We start from the raw sequence: 21,542 nt of genomic DNA on the forward strand, positions 1-21,542 counted from the left end.
GGACTATTTAAAAGAACATTCCTATTGTTCAGCATTCACAATGGCATTTTCTGTTGTGACAGGATTGTTATGTTTGGTCTCTCAAGTTTCCACTCTGATGCTACGTTTGTAACCATGTGGAAGTTGGGAATTTTACCAGTTCTGAAGTCGTAAAAAGCAGTTGGATGCATTCATTTAATTTGAACTCATTGATAAACGGTGGTTGGCTAATGGCCAACAACTTCGTCAACCATGAACTAAAAGTACAGTTATCATGCTTGTAAGCAAATTATAGAGTTCAAAAACAGATAGATTTTTATAAATAATGTTTTGTTGTTGCATTTAACTGCCAAAAATGCTGTTATAGAAACCATTTCCTTAGTAGGTGAGGTCAGAGGTCACCATGTGGGAGAAGTGGGCGCTCAGGATGATAGACCAGTTTCCCACTAGTAATTACCAGTTGGAGGGCCGTTCAAGTCGATTTTTCCCAGTGTTATGTAGTAAATTCCCACTTCCCACTTGGTAACAAACGCACCATGACACTGCCTCCTTCAGTGCCTGATGCGTACTTGTGACCCTCATAAAGGGGGCTTGTCTGTAGCACAATACATCTCCCACTCCAGGTAATGTGAAAGCCTTGCCCCCACTAAGCCACGCCTCCTAAATCATTTCCCAGTGTGTCTTGCCTTTTATAGTGAATTGTAACGTTACCACTGACTGTACTTGTTAGTGACAGAGACATGGTCGTTGAATTCGTTCATTTTCAGTCCTGTGGCCTTAACCAAGTTAGTTCCTAGGCATATATTATCATCATAAAGTCTATCATCATAAAGTATTTGACAATACATTACATGTCTCTGAAGGTACATTGTGTATTTTGATATTTTTGTACTCCAGGGAACTATACTGTACCCATATTTCTAAGTGTGTATACAGTCGTGGTCAAAAGTTTTGAGAATGACACAAATATTCACTTTTCACAAAGTCTGCTGCCTCAGTTTTTATAATGGCAATTTGCATATACTCCAGAATGAAGAGTGATCAGATGAATTGCAATTAATTGCAAAGTCCCTCTTTGCCATGAAAATTAACTTAATCCCAAAAAAACATTTCCACTGCATTTCAGCCCTGCCACAAAAGGACCAGCTGACATCATGTCAGTGATTCTCTCGTTAACACAGGTGAGAGTGTTGACGAGGACAAGGCTGGAGATCACTCTGTCATGCTGATTGAGTTAGAATAACAGACTGGAAGCTTTAAAAGGAGGGGGGTGCTTGAAATCATTGTTCTTCCTCTGTTAATCATGGTTACCTGCAAGGAAACACGTGCCGTCATCATTGCTTTGCACAAAAAGGGCTTCACAGGCAAGGATATTGCTGCTAGTAAGATTGCACCTAAATCAACCATTTATCGGATCATCAAGAACTTCAAGGAGAGAGGTTCAATTGTTGTGAAGAAGGCTTCAGGGCGCCCAAGAAAGTCCAGCAAGCACCAGGACCGTCTCCTAAAGTTGATTCAGCTGCGGGATCGGGGCACTGTCATGTGAATTTCTATCTCTAATTCAACCTAAGCTTGAATCATTACCAGAGGTTGTAAGGCTCTGGTTTTAATCATCAATGATTCAAGGTCCATAACCACGAAGAAGGATTTTTTGTATGTTTATTCATGGAGAGCTCTGGCACCAAAGACACAAACATACGATTTTATACCTCCTGGACTTGACTCCTCCCAACTTTAGGTGACTTTTCTAAACAGTTTCCGCCTTCCCCCTTGAATGTTTAGTACCGCCCCCTCTGTTAGTGGGTTGACACTACATGATAATTCTAACATTTATACTGTATTTGGGGTGAAATCCTTTAGTCATTATTCTTAAAATCCAAATTAATCTAACAGGCACCACCAGTGCAGAGCTTGCTCAGGAATGGCAGCAGGCAGTTGTGAGTGCCTCTGCACGCACAGTGAGGCAAATACTTTTGGAGGATGGCTTGGTGTCAAGAAGGGCAGCGAGGAAGCCACTTCTCTCCAGGAAAAACATCAGGGACAGACTGATATTCTGCAAAAGGTACAGGGATTGGACTGCTGAGGACTGGGGTAAAGTCATTTTCTCTGATGAATCCCCTTTCCGATTGTTTGGGGCTTCCGGAAAAAAGCTTGTTCGGAGAAGACAAGGTGAGCGCTACCATCAGTCCTGTGTCATGCCAACAGTAAAGCATCCTGAGACTATTCATGTGTGGGGTTGCTTCTCAGCCAAGGGAGTGGGCTCACTCACAATTTTGCCTAAGAACACAGCCATGAATATAGAATGGTACCAACACATCCTCCGACAGCAACTTCTCCCAACCATCCAAGAACAGTTTGGTGATGAACAATGCCTTTTCCAGCATGATGGAGCACCTTGCCATAAGGCAAAAGTGATAACTAAGTGACTCGAGGAACAAAATATCGACATTTTGGGTCCATGGCCAGGAAACTCCCCAGACCTTAATCCCATTGAGAACTTGTGGTCAATCCTCAAGAGGCGGGTGGACAAACAAAAACCCACAAATTCTGACAAACTCCAAGCATTGATTATGCAAGAATAAGCTGCCATCAGTCAGGATGTGGCCCAGAAGTTAATTGACAGCATGCCAGGGCGGATTGCAGAGGTCTTGAAAAAAAAACTTAATGTAATTGTCAATAAAAGCCTTTGACAATTATGGAATGCTTGTAATTATACTTCCGTATACCATAGTAACATCTGACAAAAATATCTCATGAGAGAGAGAGAGAGAGAGAGAGAGAGAGAGAGAGAGAGAGAGAGAGAGAGAGAGAGAGAGAGAGAGAGAGAGAGAGAGAGAGAGAGAGAGAGAGAGAGAGAGAGAGAGAGAGAGAGTGTTAAGGTACTGTGGGATTCTTTAATCAGTTTGGCTCATTGGACAGGTCAGAGTCTATATTTGAATATGTTGAGTGGTTTTTGGCAATACACTGTAGATGTATTCATGGATTTGGCTGTTGAAATTCCTTCCCGGACCCCCCTACTGCTATGGGCTAAGCCACCGATGTCTTCAAATCCTAGGGGAGAGAGGAGCTGCTACCCCTGGGGAGAGAGGAGCTGATACCCCTGGGGAGAGAGGAGCTGTTACTCCTGGGGAGAGAGGAGCTGATACCCCTGGGGAGAGAGGAGCTGATACCCCTGGGGAGAGAGGAGCTGATACCCCTGTGGGGAGAGAGGAGCTGATACCCCTGGGGTGAGAGGAGCTGATACCCCTGGGGAGAGAGGAGCTGTTACCCCTGGGGAGAGAGGAGCTGATACCCCTGGGGAGAGAGGAGCTGCTACCCCTGGGGAGAGAGGAGCTGATATCCTGGGGAGAGAGGAGCTGCTACCCCTGGGGAGAGAGGAGTTGCTACCCCTGGGGAGAGAGGAGCTGATACCCCTGGGGAGAGAGGAGTTGCTACCCCTGGGGAGAGAGGAGCTGCTACCCCTGGGGAGAGAGGAGCTGTTACCCCTGGGGAGAGAGGAGCTGCTACCCCTGGGGAGAGAGGAGCTGCTACTCCTGGGGAGAGAGGAGCTGTTACCCCTGGGGAGAGAGGAGCTGCTACCCCTGGGGAGAGAGGAGCTGCTACCCCTGGGGAGAGAGGAGCTGTTACCCCTGGGGAGAGAGGAGCTGCAACGAAGAGAGACTGCGACCCTGCTCGGGAAGAGCTTATCGATTGGTGATTGTTGGGGCACGTTTGGCAGGAGCTTCAGTGATGAAGACTGCTGAACTTGCTGATGTTTCACAATATGCCATGGCCGTCTCAGTCACCAGGTCTCAACCCAATTGAAGACAACCATCAACAAAACACTAAATTATGGAATTTCTTGTGGAAGAATGATGTCACATCCCTCCAATAGAGTTCCAGACACTTTTCTCTTTTTTTTCTTTTTTTTCAACCTTGACAATAAACATTTTAATGAACCACAAACACTTGATGTTTAGGGATGGCACACATAGGGAGACAGTTTGCGTTCCTTCTCACATATGCACCTAGGAAGATGCAGTGTTTCTCAACCTGTCATTTTACATAATGTTGCAAGACACATACCATCAAATGAATCCATAGACTTTTGTCCATATTTACAGAAGGCTGTCATTTCACAAATTGTTCCTATATTGAAAGGACATAGGGAAAATAAAGTCAAACATTTCAATACAAAATAATAAAAACAATCACAGCATTACTCAGTCTTAATGTATTTTAACCATATTAACCAGTTTAATCAAATTGTTTTCATTTGGAACACTAAATCAGAACTACATTTGGAGTTCCAGACACTTGTAGAATGTATGCCAAGGCACATTGTAAGAGCTATAAAGAGACAGGGAGTGGGAGAGAGAACAGGTAGAACCTGATATGGAAATGAGCAGAACAAACTAAAGGAACTTTCCACCACCGAATGATCATTCCAGACTCTACTTCTATTGAGAGACATATAAAAGGTAAGACGACGATTGTTATGATATTAATATAGTTGATGATATTGTTATGTGAATTCAAATAGTTTATGATATTGTTATGTGTATTCATATAGTTGATGATATTGTTATGTGTATTAATATAGTTGATGATATTGTTATGTGTATTAATATAGTTGATGATATTGTTATGTGTATTCATATAGTTGATGATATTGTTATGTGTATTAATATAGTTGATGATATTGTTATGTGTATTCATATAGTTGATGATATTGTTATGTGTATTAATATAGTTGATGATATTGTTATGTGTATTGATATAGTTCATTATATTGTTGTGTATTCATATCGTTGATGATATAGTTATGTGTATTAATATAGTTGATGATATGTTTTGTGGACAGTGTTATAATAGGCCTACTCTCCTTAACATGTTTTGGATATAAATTAGATGCGTGGGGTGAATTCGTTCTGTTTCCATCTGTGTGCCCCAGGGTGATCGCTCCTACACTATCTAGAATCTAAAAGGGTTATTTGGCTGTCCCCATAGGAGAACCCTTTGTAGAACCCTTTTTGGTCCTAGGTAGAACCCTTTTGGGTTCCATGTAGAATCCTTTCCTCAGAGGGTTCTACATGGAAGGCAGAAGGGTTCTACATGGAACCCAAAAGCGTTCTCCTATGGGGACAGCCAGAGGACCCTTTTGGAACTCTTTTTTCTAAGAGTGTACTGTATCATAGGTCTATAGACTTGTCTTCTCAAAACAGGCTTAAAACACAACAAGCAACAACATTTTCTCTTTCTAATCTACTGTTAACTCTTTTCACTCAGGAAGGTATGTTGTGTGAAAGAGAGACAAATAAATACTGTGGAAAGACTAACAACAACTTACACTTCCTCAAAACAGGTTGTGTGTGTTCATTAGTGCCCACCGTAGCAAAACGTTTGGCAACAGAAACCGTTTAGGTCACGTTGTACAGCGTTTGGAGTAAACTGTTTATGCATTGTTGCAAAACTGTTGGCTTCTGTGTAAACTATTGAATACGACCCAGGTTGTAGCCTACAACTCGGCTGTTGATGTCTGCCTGATGCTGTAACCTGAACTTAGCCTGAGGGGTGTACTATGATGCTAGCTAGATATACTGGTTTTCTAAAGTTAGCTAGCTTCAGTTATCTTCACATTCCAGCTCAGGCCTCATCCATAGGAATGTACAGAGTGCCAGTCATCAGGAAGGTGCTCTCAGAATGGAAAATATATAATGACTTGACAGTTTAATCATACAAAATGGCGCTAACTGGACGTGGGCAAGTCAAATTCAATCAGTGGAGGTTGCTGAGGGGAGGACGGCTCATATTAATGATACCATTCCACCTATTCCGCTCCAGCCATTACCACAAGCCCGTCCTCCCCAATCAAGGTGCCACCAACCTCCTGTGAATTCAATACATCAATATTCATTCGTCATAGTTCTACATTTCACATTTCCTATGATAAATGTAATTGTATCATAGTTCTACTATAGTGTAGCGATATGTGCAACTTCCGGCGTGAGTTTACTGTGAACACTGAGGCTGTACCCACTTTAAGTTACAGTTTTAACAGAGACCAAGTAGGCTATTTGATCATAATGTAAAAAAGGCCTCCAATAACATTTAACATGGAAATAGCTGTTCTATCATTCAGCCTACAGTAGCAGCCAATGTGTGGTGTTCAACGTAAGCCTACATTCCATGAGACATTCCAAAAAACATGCAGAGCTTGACATTAACCTGTTTATCTACTTGTCCTTCACACAAGGAGGAGGTGACTGAAAATGTTGTTGTGTTTGATGCAAGAAACCACTTTACTAAATAAAATGCATCATTATTCCCATGTACTATGATGCAATTCCAACCAAGTAACCCAATTGGCGCCAATGGCGCGATGCGTAGGTTGTTTGCCTTTTTACAAGTGCAACCTGGGTTCACTTCCCTGCCCCGCTGTTTGCTACATTGGTGTCAGAAGTAGTATGGTGTCTGTGAGGCCATCAGATTGCACGGCCCGGATGTGTGAGGGGTCTGAGTAGTCGAAGCACGAGACTTGCTTTTATAGGGGGCAGTGTGAGACAGGTTACATTTCCCATCGCAGCAATAGGGTTAACCTAGTTTTGGCCAGCGACCTGGGTTCACTGCCCTGTCCCACTGTTTGCTACAATATTAATATCACAGGCTACCCGACGTCCGTTGAACAAAGAGACACAACAATATGAGTGAAAGGATTTTAGGATAATATCAGTTAGTGTTTATTTAGAGTTGTCTTCTGGGTTCAGCCTTCTAGCTTCCTTTATCAATTGGGTGAAATATAACAAATGACATGGTCTCAAAGTTTGGAGATAACCAGTCCCAGTTTAAATCGCCCATGATTTCCATTTCATTATTTCCCCAGAGCAACAAGGGAATCTAGAGACTCAACCTTTGCAGAATCAGAATCACCTTTATTCGCCTAAGTACATTTGCATGTACATATGTAGGATCTTAATTTGAGCCAGTTTGCTACAGCAGGAAAATATTCATACAGCAACAGGAAAAGTGATTTATAATTAATGGACATTTTTGTATCGGTTGATACATTTTTAGTAAGGGAAACTCAAGTCTGCCATTTCTAAGTGGAAATTACAAACTTCAGAAGCCTTTTAAATCCTCAAAAACACTACAAGTTTTACATTTACTGCGTTGAGGGAAAGTTATTCTGCAGAGGGGGGTGATCAAATTAAGATCCTACATCTGTACACATAATTCTACATGGTGATTTTTTACATTTTAGTCATTTAGCAGACGCTCTTATCCAGAACGACTTACATCCATTTTTATTTTTTATACTGGAATCGAACCCACAACCCTGGCGTTGCAAATGCCATGTTCTACCAACTGAGCTACATCCCTGCCGGCCATTCACATAATAATTCAAATGTCCTGTTGCTGCAGGAATATTTTCCTGCTGTAGCAAACTGGCTAAAATTAAGATTCTACATCTGTAGCAATACACCTCTCTTTGATGTACATGGCTATATCAGGATTGACTTTTGACCATTTGACATCTTTTATTTCCTGTTGTTTAGGCTGGTTGAATGAGTCGCCTATAAAAGCTACTTCATCTGCAAGAGAACAGGCGGCTGCACCAGCGACTGTCAGAAGTTATGTGATTTCCTCATATGAACGTGAAAGTAAGTGTGTAGCCTACGCAGTTACACAATGGCTGTTGAAACTGTGGCACGTATTTCTCGGTAACATTAGAAGTCGGATAAATGTGTTGATATGTAGGAAAGACGGGCAGACCCTCGTAGGTCTAGGCTAAACTACAGACTATTACTGGGGCGGCAGGTAGCTTAGTGGTTAAGAGCGTTGTGCCAGTAACCGAAAGGTCGCTGGTTCTAATCCCCGAGCCGACTAGGTGAAAAATCTGTCGATGTGCCCTTGAGCAAGGCACTTAACCCTAATTGCTCCTGTAAGTCGCTCTGGATAAGAGCGTCTGCTAAATGACTAAAGAAAAAAAAAAAAAAAAGGTTGACGTCAGACATTCAATAGTCAGAGTAGGTTTGAGCTATGATCACTTATCATGCTGACCAACCTGATGGTCTCCATTTGAAATGGTGTGTAAAATACCATGCCTAGGCTACAAGCTCTGTCCTGCTACTGTTAGGTCTATAACGTTATGGGAACTGATCCGAACAGGTTTAGGCTGGTCATCTAGGATATGTAGGCTATAGCTGAGGTATAGACCTCCATCTGTATCAGGACTAGGCTCCTGCTACTGTTACTGTTATAACGTTATGGGAACTGATCTGAACAGGTTTAGGCTGGTCATCTAGGCTATAGCTGAGGTCAGTGGTGATTTTAGCATGTCAATCTTGGTGGGGCAAAACATAAATAAAGGGGGATGCATGCCAGCAAAGCCACTCCACAACACAACACTAAACAATACATTCATTGCACTATAACGGTGAGAAACGGTGCCCACAAACTGTTAGGGCCTACATAAAGCAGAGTCCCAACAGCAGAGTCCCAACAGAAGAGTCCCAACCGCAGAGTCCCAACAGCAGAGTCCCAACAGCTGTCCTATCATTTCTCTTCATTATTTCTCTTCATATGACAAGGATTAAAAAGGATTTGCCTGTAGATTGTCGACCTGATTCATGATGATGACTGCTGGCTAAGATTTTGAAAGTATGATGTTGACCTGATCAGTCCAATCAAAGCTACTGTAGATATAATGTGATTTGACGTCATTTTATCTGTTGGCCAATGACCTTCTTGGATGGGCACTTCTAATGTAACTCTGTGGCAGCACCCAAGGGGCTTGACTTTTCTAGCTCTACCCTTAGACTTGGCAGTGACGTAGTGTCCCCATGAGTGACAGAACACTGAGCCATTCACGGCGCAGCGCTCTGTATTTTCTTCTGGCTTGCCCCACCACCACAGAAAGCACTGAGCTAGGCTGAAACACCTGCATTTTGGAGCTGCCTTACTCAAGAAAACAAAAAAGAGACCATATTTGTATGCTGCTTTATTAACTCAATGCTATATATATATATTTTTTACATTGTTAGCAAACTGATATGTGACATGTATTAATGCCACAATAACATGCAAAACAGGAAAGGCCACCTGCCCTGAATGACGGGTCACCACTGGCTGAGGTATAGACCTTGATCTGCTTTACACAAAAAATTACTGTTATACATTATAACCTAGCCTACTTTAAAAAATATAAAATCTCTTAATTGTTGCAAAAAACCTTTCTGTATAGATCACTGATCCCCCCCAGATCAATCAAGCCTGTTTTAGCCCTTATGTCTACATTCTCAGATACGTTTAGAAAAGAACAGATTTAAAGATAATAAATGGCTGACTTTTAATGAATACAAATAAGTGTGAGACATGGCCTTGTGTTGCTGCACTGTCTATAACTACCTTAACAAACAGTGACTTATTATTATTATTGACAGTTACCATGGTGAAGAGATGTCACAACTACATATTCATGTGATTGCATTAAATCGCCTGACTGTTTCGATATGTCTGTTAGTAAATGTTTTGTAAGAGATAATTAATAAATGATAACAATTCACATTCAATAATTACTGTGTTAACTACAACCAACATGTTGGATCTCTGTTTAGGGGTCAGTGGTCTAAAATGAGTCTCTCTGGGGAGAGAGAGGAGGGGGGCCCTGCCTCTAAAATGAGTCTCTCTGGGGAGAGAGAGGAGGGGGGCCCTGCCTCTAAAATGAGTCTCTCTGGGGAGAGAGAGGAGGGGGTCCATGCCTCTAAAATGAGTCTCTCTGGGGAGAGAGAGGAGGGGGGCCCTGCCTCTAAAATTAGTCTCTCTGGGGAGAGAGAGGAGGGGGTCCCTGCCTCTAAAATGAGTCTCTCTGGGGAGAGAGAGGAGGGGGGCCCTGCCTCTAAAATGAGTCTCTCTGGGGAACATGACACCAAAGCTAAGAGGTGAGATGACAATTTTGTTTAAGAATTATTAAGAGTTTATTTCCTAAATGCTATTTCCAAAATGTTTCACATGTGTTTTTTAATCAGAAATGGTTGCTTATGGGTACCTTCAATATTACTGTTCTCAGATGTTTAATTAATAGATTTTAGATGTATATAATAATTATTATTTTTATTGCAAAACGCAATATATCCATTGTTTTGCTGAAATGGAATGTTCGTATCCTGTATATTTGACTGTATTATCTGGTTGTCTCACCTAGCTATCTTAAGATGAATGCACTTACTGTAAATCACTCTGGGTAAGAGCATCTGCTAAACAGGTGGGGCTCTGCCCTGAATAACAGGTCACCACTGCTCCAAAGCAACTACATGTTGCACAGAAACCACTGACTCGCTGCATGTTTCTATTATCAAGACACCTGCTGGTACCTCTTAACTGGTTAGTACAGCTCATGAGGTGTCCTAAATATCTGCCAAATAGGTGGGACACTTATGAATAAAGAGGCTTCATGCATAGCTTAAATTTTTACCCATAAGAGTAGGACAAAAACGGCTTTATTCTCAGCACTTATACGACACATTTTCTACTCTGAGACGCCTTTTGGATATGGGCCCAGATCTCAAAATAATGTAACGACCCAGTATTAAATGAGTCTGTCTGGGGAGAGAGAGGACCAATTTTTCTACTCTGAGATGCTTTTTGGATACGTGCCCAGATCTCAAAATCTTGTTTTAAAAAAACTATTTTTTTGTTTGTTTGACATAATAAAAAAAGAATATGTACCCGACTTTAAAGACTGCTTTTAGTTTATTGTGTGGCTCTGCTCATGTCTGCGTTCTGGAACTGTCCGCGTCCCCGTACAGAACTGTCCGTGTCCACGTACGGTTTGTCGCCAAGCATATTGTCCAGTTACTCGCAGAGTGGGCTGAGGTGATGTTGGGGAATAACGACAGAGTTCGTTACAGTGTTGAGACACCGAAGTTTATCGTTTAATTTGCTTTTTTGCGTAATGGTCAGTGACAGTATGAATGTAGCCAGATCATTTTCACTCGCTATTCTTCTTTATTGTGTGGTTCACCGGATTCGTCATCATCCTCGAGGGACAGACGAACGACCTGCTAGCTAGCCAAGCTAGTCGGTACAGCTAGCTAAGCTAGCTACTCTAAAGGCAGCATCCTAGTTATCCTAGCTACCACTACATCATCACCGGCTGCCTGCATTTCTTGTGGACTGAATAAGCTCCCTGGTTGTTTTTTCCACCTGTTAAATACCGTGGAGGGCTTCTCCCTCTCTCGTTCATGGATGCTGGCCTACGCTCCCTCTGTCCGGTTCTCCAAGGACTGAACTTTTCAATATTATTTTCGGGGCGCCACATGTGACATTTTTTACAACGTTTATTTCTGATAAAACTAGTTAATTGCATCCGCCATGGAGCCCAATTTCATAATTTTACCTTCTGTCCCTGGTTATGAAGTAATTGCGAAAAAACAAGCCTTATGTTTGGGCATTTTTCACCCTACCAGCTCCTATTAGTTCTATTGAGCTCCGTGACACCGACTCGCCTTCAGAACGTTCTATTCCCAGCCCATTGTTCTGCATCACAATGCCAGCTTCACTATTGTTATCAATGAGACCTGCCTGCGTTAACCCTACAGGTTTACCTCAGGTAACTGATATTAACAAGGTTACTGCTACTTGGTGAGCGTTAACCCTGTAGGTTCACCTCAGATAATTTATTATTAACAAGGTTACGGCTACTTGGTGAGCGTTAACCCTGTAGGTTTACCTCAGGTAACTTATTATTAACAAGGTTACGGCTACTTGGGGAGCGTTAACCCTGTAGGTTTACCTCAGGTAACTTATTATTACCAAGGTTACAGCTACTTGGTGAGCATTGACCCTGTAGGTTTACCTCAGGTAACTTATTATTAACAAGGTTACAGCTACTTGGTGAGCATTATCCCTGTAGGTTTACCTCAGGTAACTTATTATTACCAAGGTTATGGCTACTTGGTGAGCGTTAACCCTGTAGGTTTACCTCAGGTAACTTATTATTAACAAGGTTACGGCTACTTGGTGAGCGTTATCCCTGTAGGTTTACCTCAGGTAACTTATTATTACCAAGGTTATGGCTACTTGGTGAGCGTTAACCCTGTAGGTTTACCTCAGGTAACTTATTATTAACAAGGTTACGGCTACTTGGTGAGCATTAACCCTGTAGGTTTACCTCAGGTAACTTATTATTAACAAGGTTACGGCTACATGGTGAGCGTTAACCCTGTAGGTTTACCTCAGGTAACTTATTATTAACAAGGTAACGGCTACTTGGTGAGCATTAACCCTGTAGGTTTACCTCAGGTAACTGATTATTAACAAGGTTATAGCTACTTTGTGAGCGCACTCACTGTTCACTTGATTACACGTTGTGGTGAACCGTAATCCCGGCAATGGCTGGCGGATAGCCATTAAACATTAAACATTTTCTGATCATGGTTAACCATATTTTTTTAAGAAAAAAGTGTACAATCTAAACAAAACGCATGTCCCTGTCCTCTTTTCCAAGATGTGGCCGATTTAAACAGCCAGAACACATTTTGTAATTAAGAAATAACCATTTTTTCGACGACTTGTTGTTTCTATATGGCTGCTGGGTAATTTGATATGCATCGACATCTTTGTTTGTAGGCATCAAATTGAGCGAATGCTGCGCAGGTTCACTGAGTTGCAAACCAAATGGTTATAATGGGGTGATTGTTGTCTAATCGGGTGGTCTAGCTCATTGATTTGTAGATCGGATGCAGTTGCTACCTCAGATTATGAGCCTAGCAGGTGTCATGATGAGGTATGTAGTACCCTCAGAAGGCCACAGGGAGGAGCAAGAGAGCTATAAACAATACTGTTTTTTGCCATATAAACCCTAAACCTAACAATCAATGAAATGTATTTATAAAGCCCTTTTTACATCAGCAGATATCACAAAGTGCTATACAGAAACTCTAACCATATGTTTAACCTATTTTAGCCTTAACCATAACCCTAATTCTAGGGTAGGGTAGCCTAGAACACTTTTAGAAACTATTTTAGTAATAATATTATCTTAGTAAATAGAATTATAGTACTAAATAACATTTTGATTATTTTGTTAATCAACACCTGTCAAGCGTTTTGCTGTTTTTTCGTTGTTATTAGTTATTTTATGATATGTGTTATTGCAAGGCAGAACGCTTGATAAATAAGCCACATTAGTTTTATTTTTCAAATGTGGTTTGAACTGGGTGACCTAGTCACCTCTATGTGAAAGCAGCAATTGGCGTGGGATAGGTAGGGCAGGTTTGAGACTGATCTAAGGAATTAACAAGAAAAATACACTTAATTCTCAGCTGCCTCACCAATGTCTGTACATGAATTAATTACTTTGAATTGCTAAATATTTCCAATAGATGGCAGCATAAGACCACGAAGCATCAGTTATAGGCTACAAGCAGCAATATTGATTGACATAAAATAGGATGCAACCAAAGACTATATGTCCCATGATTATCTAAAATGGTCACTCATTACTTTAGTTAGCTATATATCTCGTATTAGACCCGTGTTGCTTTTGGAAGAGCAATTAAATAGTGACTATAGCAGGTGTTGAACCCCTGGTAAATATTCACTAGTCAATGCGCTAACCTCAACCCTAGTATACATGCATTATAAAAAATGATCTTAATATCTGATATTGCGAGTAAATAACCTCGGAATAGATAAGACAAGAGTGCGTCTTCCAGCCCGCCAATAAATTAAATCATGCAACCATCCCGGGTAGCAAATGTACCTCAACATGCCCCTCGCTTGTGCTAGAAGGCAGAGTGCTCGCTGCTGGTTGATGAATCTGACAATGAATGTACTAGGAAAATACATTTTTCTCGACCAGAGGTGACTCAATTTATGTTCAGGCTTATTGATAATTGTTATAGTAATGAAGTATAATTTCAAAACATGAGCATAAAAATAGCTAATAATGAACATGATTCATCATTATATTATTTCACAGTAATCTGTTAAATGCTTTTTAAGTCGTTCCTCTTGCGTTAGCAGTGTGGAAAGGGACAGTAAAAAGTGTGTGCAGGAGTTTTCCTGTGAGGGGGAGTGATGGTGTATCCAGGGAGAAAACTAAACTAACCTTCTGAAATGTAATTCATGGTCTTACGCTGCCATCTATTGGAATTATTTAGTAACTGCAGTAGTACCGAATAAAGTATATCCTTACTAAAGTAGTAATTACTCAGAATTTCAAAATATGACATTTTCTAGTTCATTCTACCACTTCCAACCATAACATAACCATTTATAGCATTACAAGTTTATCATCTTTCAAAGCAGAATTACTTTGCCATTGTTCCTCATCTATAGTGTATGATATACCTTTTTCCAGCTGAGTCTCTACTTTTGTCCAATGTAAAAAACACCATTTCAAATTTTGCTACATAAGTTTGAGCCGGTCGGCCACATTTGACAGTGTAAAACCTAGCAGTACTACTTATTTCTTTGAGAGTGAGGCAGATATATAGCATTTTGCAAAAAAACATGATTATTTGTCTCTCTGAAATGAAACCATCAAGTGATAGATTTTATATAAATACATGTCTGTCATTGAACAATCGCATACCATGATTAGATAGTGAACACACCAATCTCTTTCATAATTTATTCAAACAATAAAAGCTAATTTACCAACATTTCTGAAAATGGATATATAGCGTTTTGGAATGAAACTCTTCTTATGTTTCCTCATCTGAGCTCAGAGTAGATGAGAGATGTAATGTTTGTCTCTGTTGTGTTGAAGCCCAATCAAGCAGGAGAGACCAGCCTCCCCTGTACCCAGCTGTGTGTCCATGAAGAGTGACCGGTCTATGGATCGTCCTATAATGTTTAGAGAGGGAGACTTTTCTACTGAACAAAGGTAAGAATAACTCATGGGTCATTGTCAGTGAGTTAAACAACACTGTCTCTAGTCATTTCTCCTCTCCCATTTTTGTTGTTTTCATAATCCATAGGCTAATCCTTTTTTCCATTTTCATAGTCCTGAAACAATGTCAAACCAACACTACATTGCCTCTCTGTGTGTGTTTGTGTGTGTGTGTGTGTGTGTGTGTGTGTGTGTGTGTGTGTACTCCCTGGATGAGGAGATGTAATCTGATGTTTTGTCCACAGAAACCAACAGGAGAGATCAGAGTCAGAGATTCTCAGTGGTCAGTTATCCCAGAGTCATCAAACAGACCTGGCCTCCATATTCAGTGTATGTGGTCCTGTTATGTACATTTGTTTTTGTTTACCTCAAGTAAAGTTGATCTGTCAATCATTCATTAATGTGTTAATGAGAAAGCATTTAGTCTCTTGCTTAACTTATTTACTTGATTTATTTCAGTTGCTTGAAGAGAATATTATGACATTTGTGAAGAATGAGCTGAAGATGTTCAAGAGGATTCTTAGTCCAGAACTCCCAGAAGGCTTTGAGAGTCAGAAGCAGGATAAGGAAGTGGTGGATGCTGAAGATGAGAAGCAGGAGAGCAGTGCCAGAGAGGGGGCTCTGAAGATCACACTGCACGTCCTGAGGAAAATGAACCAGAAGGAGCTTGCTGACACACTGGAGAAAAGTAAGAGCTGTCTGCCTCATGTTGAATGCTGTTTTAGAACATTTAAAAGCTGTAGCTAAAGTACAGCTAAAGTAGCTGTGTAACTCAGTGATATTGTAGCAGCCTTAAGACAACACTTAGTGACCTCATCAAATAGCTGTGATGGGTGAGTTGAATTAATTTAGACAGAGAAGAGGAGAGACAGAGGAGAGACAACAATAATAATACCATCAATGAGAGAGAGAGAGAGAGAGAGAGAATACCAATAATTATATAATCAGTCACACCAGTGTGTAATGCATTATGAAAATATTTACAGATTTATACAGACAGTTAAGAGAATAAATTATTATATTTTAAACTTTATAACACAGTTTTACAAAACTGTAGGCATTAAAACAGACGTAATATTAATATCCTCTGTGTTATTTCTTCATTCAGATGAGCTTGCTGTGATTTGCCAACGTGAACTCAAATCTAATCTAATGAAGAAGTTTCAATGTGTATTTGAGGGGATCGCTAAACAAGGAAACCCAACACTTCTCAATAAGATCTACACAGAGCTCTACATCACAGAGGGTGGAACAGGAGAGGTCAATAATGAACATGAGCTGAGACAGATTGAGACAACAACCAGGAAACAAGCAAGACCAGAGACTGCAGTCAAATGTAACGACATCTTCAAACCCTTAACTGGACAAGACAAACTTATCAGAACTGTGCTGACAAAGGGAGTCGCTGGCATTGGAAAAACAGTCTCTGTGCAGAAGTTCATTCTGGACTGGGCTGAAGGAAAAGCAAATCAGGATGTCCAATTTATATTTTCATTCCCTTTTCGGGAGCTGAATTTGATGAAAAAGGAAAAACAGACTTTCATTGAACTTCTCAATCACTTCTCAATCGAAACCAAAGAATCAAGAATCTCCAACTACGACAAGTACAAAGTTCTGTTCATCTTTGATGGTCTGGATGAGTGCCGACTGCCCCTAGACTTCCAGAAGAACAAGATCTGCTGTGACGTCACAGAGTCAACCTCAGTAGATGTTCTGCTGACAAATCTCATCAAGGGAAATCTGCTTCCCTCTGCTCTCCTCTGGATAACTACCCGACCTGCAGCAGCCAATAAAATCCCTTCAGGGTGTGTTCACCAGGTGACAGAGGTACGAGGGTTCAATGACCCACAGAAGGAGGAGTACTTCAGGAAGAGATTCAGTGATGAGGACCTGGCCAGCAGAATCATCTCACACATAAAGACATCAAGGAGCCTCCACATCATGTGCCACATTCCAATCTTCTGTTGGATTTCTGCAATAGTCCTTGAACACATGCTGAAACATAAGAGAGAAGAGATGCCAAAGACTCTGACTGAGATGTACACACACCTTGTGGAGTTTCATACCGAACAGAAGAATGAAAAATATCTTGGGAAAGAAGAGACAGGTCCACACTGGAATAAAGAGAGCATTCTGTCACTGGGAAAACTGGCTTTTCAACAGCTTGTGAATGGCAATCTGATTTTCTATGAAGAAGACCTGAAAGAGGCTGGCATTGATGTCAATGAAGCCTCAGTGTACTCAGGATTGTGCACACAGATCTTTAAAGAGGAATGTGTGCTGTACCAGGACAAGGTGTACTGCTTCGTGCATCTGAGCATTCAGGAGTTTCTGGCTGCTGTATATGTGTTCCTCTCATTCTTCAACAACAATGAGAATCTAATGGCCGAACCTCAATCAACGTCCAGCAACTTTTCTGTGAGGATCAGACAGAAGCATAAAGTTACCGTCTACAAGAGTGCTGTGGAGAAAGCCTTACAAAGTGAGACAGGAAACCTGGACCTGTTCCTCCGCTTCCTTCTGGGCCTCTCACTGGAGTCCAATCAGAAGCACTTACGAGGTCTACTGACAAAGACAAGAAGCAGCTCACAGAGCCATGAAGAAACAGTCAAGTACATCAAGGAGAAGATCAGGGAGAATCCCTCTCCAGAGAGGTGCATCAATCTGTTCCACTGTCTGAATGAACTGAATGACCATTCTCTAGTGGAGGAGATCCAAAGATACATGAGATCAGGAAGTCTCTCAGCAAAAGAACTGTCACCTGCACAGTGGTCAGCTCTGGTCTTTGTGTTGCTGACTTCAGAAAAGGAGCTGGATGTGTTTGACCTGAAGAAATACTCCAGATCAGAGGAAGGTCTTCTGAGGCTGCTGCCAGTGGTCAAAGCCTCCAGAGCTGCTCTGTGAGTATATAAAATGACATTTAAGTACTAATCATCAGGAAGAAATATTCAGTTTAGAGAAATATACGTATTATAATATGTATATAATGTATAATATTAAATTGAAAAACGTACTGAATCAGTGCATTGGTGTTGACATTAGTATAACAATATGACCATGCAATTCTAGGAGACGGAAGATGAATCAAATGTTGTTTAAGAGAATAAACCAAATGCATCTGCCATTGTCCTTCTACACTACTGGTGTTAAATTAACAGTGTGTTTGTGAAATCATGATGATCTCTCTGTCAGGCTGTCAGGCTGTGGACTCACAAAGAAAGGCTGTGATTCTCTGGTCTCAGCTCTGAGGTCAAACCCCTCACACCTGAGAGAGCTGGATCTGAGTAACAATGACCTGACGGATTCAGGAGTGAAGCTGCTCTCTGCTGGACTGGGGAATCCCCACTGTAAACTGGAGACTCTGAGGTCAGTATTCCTGTATCACTCAATGAACACACACACACACACTTGACACACACACACACACACACACACTGGACACACACACACTGGACACACACACACTGGACACACACACACACACTGGACACACACACACACACACTGGACACACACACACATACACACACACTCTGGACAGACACACACACACTGAACACACACACACTGGACACACACACACACACTGGACACACACACACACACACACTGGACACACACACACATACACACACACACACATACACACACACTCTGGACAGACACACACACACTGAACACACACACACTGGACACACACACACACACACACACATATTAATTTAGTAGTGTTTAGAAACATGTTATCTACTGTTAATAATGATACATTAATTAATTTATAGACAGTACCAGTCAAAAGTTGGACACACCTACTCATTCAAGGGTTTTTCTTTATTTTTACAATTTTTACATTGTAAAATAATAGTAAAGACATTAAAACTATGAAATAACACATATGAAATCATGTAGTAACCAACAAAGTGTTAAACAAATGAAAATATATTTTATATTTGACATTTTTCAAATAGCCACCCTTTGCCTTGATGACAGCTTTGCCCACTCTTGGCATGCTCTCAACCAGCTTCACCTGGAATGCTTTTCCAACAGTCTTGAAGGAGTTCCCACATATGCTGAGAACTTGTTGGCTGCTTTTCCTTCACTCTGCGGTCCGACTCATCCCAAACCATCTCAATTGGGTTGAGGTCGGGGGATTGTGGAGGCCAGGTCATCTGACGCAGCACTCCATCACTCTCCTTCTTGGTAAAATAGCCCTTACACAGCCTGGAGGTGTGTTGGGTCATTGTCCTGTTGAAAAACAAATGATAGTCCCACTAAGCGCAAACCAGATGGGATGGCGTATCGCTGCAGAATGCTGTGGTAGCCATGCTGGTTAAGTGTGGTTAAATTCTAAATAAATCACAGACAGTGTCACCAGCAAAGCACCCCCACACCATAACACCTCCTCCTCCATGCTTTACGGTGGGAAATACACTTGCAGAGATCATCCGTTCACCCACACCGCGTCTCACAAAGACACATCGGTTGGAACCACAAATCTCCAATTTGGACTCCAGACCAAAGGACAAATGTCCACAGGTCTAATGTCCATTGCCTGTGTTTGTTGGCCCAAGCAAGTCTCTTCTTCTTATTGGTGTCCTTTAGTAGTGATTTATTTGAGGCAATTCGACCATGAAGGCCTGATTCACACAGTCTCCTCCGAACAGTTGATGTTGAGATGTGTCTGTGACTTGAACTCTGTGATGCATTTATTTGGGCTGCAATTTCTGAGGCTGGTAACTCTAATGAACTTATCCTCTGCAGCAGAGGTAACTCTGGGTCTTCCATTCCTGTGGCGGTCCTCATGAGAGCCAGTTTCATCATAGCGCTTGATGTTTTTTACGACTGCACTTGAAGAATCTTTCAAAGTTGTTGAAATGTTCCGTATTGACTGGCCGTCATGTCTTAAAGTAATGATGGACTGTCATTTCTCTTTGCTTATTTGAGCTGTTCTTGCCATAATATTGACTTGGTCTTTTACCAAATAGGGCTATCTTCTGTATACCCCCCTATCTTGTCACAACACAACTGATTGGCTCAAACACATTAAGAAGGAAAGAAATTCCACAAATTAACTTTAAAGAAGGCACACCTGTTAATTGAAATGCATTCCAGGTGACTACCTCATGAAGCAGGTTGAGAGAATGCCAAGAGTGTGCAAAGCTGTCATCAAGGCAAAGGGTGGCTATTTGAAGAATCTCAAATATAAAATATATTTTGATTAATTTAAAACTTTTTTGGTTACTACATGATTCCATATGTGTTATTTCATAGTTTTGATGTCTTCACTATTATTATACACTGTAGAAAATAGTAGAAATATAGAAAAACTCTTGAATGTGTAGGTGTGTCCAAACTTTTGACTGGTACTGTATATATACATATGTATATATGAATAGATATGGCAGGTTTCAGGACACTGATGTATCTGAAATTGTTGAAAGAATATATTTTCACACCAAAGAATAGCAGTGTGATTTTAATATGATTTGACTCTTTGCAGGCTGTCACGCTGTCTAGTCACAGAGGAAGGATGTGCTTCTCTGGTCTCAGCTCTGAAGTCAAACCCCTCACACCTGAGAGAGCTGGACCTGAGTAACAATGACCTAAAGGATTCAGGAGTGAAGCTGCTCTCTGCTGGACTGGGGAATCCCCACTGTAAACTGGAGACTCTGAGGTCTGTATTCCTGTAGTTGGTCAACAAGTGATAACTGTTCACCAGATCCACATGTGTCTACCAGGCACACATAGTCCACACCATATGTGTTTGGACAGTGAAGCTTACAGTTTTACATTTGGTGCTATGCTCCATCATTTTGGATTTGAGGTAGAATGTTTCATATTAGGCAACAGTACAGAATGTCACCTTTTATTTGAGGATATTTCATACATATCTGTGTTACTGTTTAGAAATGAAAGCACTTAATGTATCTAGTTCTCCCATTTGAAAAAGTTGTAATAATTTGGACATATTCACTTATATTATATTAAAGTATTCATAAGTTTAGTATTTGGTCCCATATTCCTTACCTGCAGTGATTACATCAAGCTTGTGATTCTACAAACGTGTTGAATACATTTGCAGTTTGTCTTGGTTGTGTTTTGGATGATGTTTTTCCCAATAGAAACTGAATGGTGAATAATGTCCTGTCATTTTGGAATCACTTCACTTGTATTGTCAGTAAGAATAGAAGATGTTTCTGAACACTTCTACATTCATGTGGATGCTACCATGATTATGAATAATCGTTAATGAATCGTGAATGATGGTGAATGAGAAAGTTACAGAGGAACAAGGATCATACCCCCTCTGTTATTGGTAATGGTGAGAGGTTAGCATGTTTTGTTGTAGCCTCTGTAACTTTCTCACTCATTATTATTCATGATTCATTCATGATTTTTCTTCATCATGGCATCATCAGGATTAATTTAGTAGTGTTTAGAAACATGTTATCTACTCACTTAGACAGAAAATTACTCCAGTCATCATCCACCATTCAGTTACTATCTGGCAAAACATAACCCAAAACACAACCAAAACAAACTGCAAATGCAACCAATGAGTTTACAACCAAAAACTAAACTTTTGACTACTTTAATACACTATAAGTGAATTAGTTAGAATACGTATGACTTCTTCAAATGGTGGGACTATATACATCAAGTGCTTTCATTACTAAATGTTGAA

The 21,542-nt window shown here is 40.9% G+C and overlaps 2 protein-coding genes across 2 annotated transcripts in view; both read left to right on the plus strand.

Moving 5' to 3' along the window:
• Nucleotides 1-9,761: 9,761 nt before the first annotated feature.
• The window catches only part of LOC311140929 (NACHT, LRR and PYD domains-containing protein 3-like), a 157,886-nt gene continuing 146,105 nt past the window's right edge, over nucleotides 9,762-21,542 (plus strand). The window contains exons 1-2 of the mRNA XM_084176198.1: nucleotides 9,762-9,899; nucleotides 14,735-14,851. Of these exons, the coding sequence (XP_084032324.1) occupies nucleotides 9,817-9,899; nucleotides 14,735-14,851 (200 nt within the window). The 5' untranslated portion in view covers nucleotides 9,762-9,816. The remainder of the gene's footprint in view (nucleotides 9,900-14,734; nucleotides 14,852-21,542) is intronic.
• Nucleotides 15,219-21,542, plus strand: part of LOC311142353 (NLR family CARD domain-containing protein 3-like) — a 9,302-nt gene continuing 2,978 nt past the window's right edge. The window contains exons 1-4 of the mRNA XM_084177988.1: nucleotides 15,219-15,545; nucleotides 15,966-17,757; nucleotides 18,050-18,223; nucleotides 20,358-20,531. Coding sequence (XP_084034114.1) covers nucleotides 15,266-15,545; nucleotides 15,966-17,757; nucleotides 18,050-18,223; nucleotides 20,358-20,531 — 2,420 coding nt within the window. The 5' untranslated portion in view covers nucleotides 15,219-15,265. The remainder of the gene's footprint in view (nucleotides 15,546-15,965; nucleotides 17,758-18,049; nucleotides 18,224-20,357; nucleotides 20,532-21,542) is intronic.

This window comes from Coregonus lavaretus, assembly GCF_964263955.1.
Source record: "Coregonus lavaretus genome assembly, chromosome: 2".
Classification (NCBI taxonomy): domain Eukaryota; kingdom Metazoa; phylum Chordata; class Actinopteri; order Salmoniformes; family Salmonidae; genus Coregonus; species Coregonus lavaretus.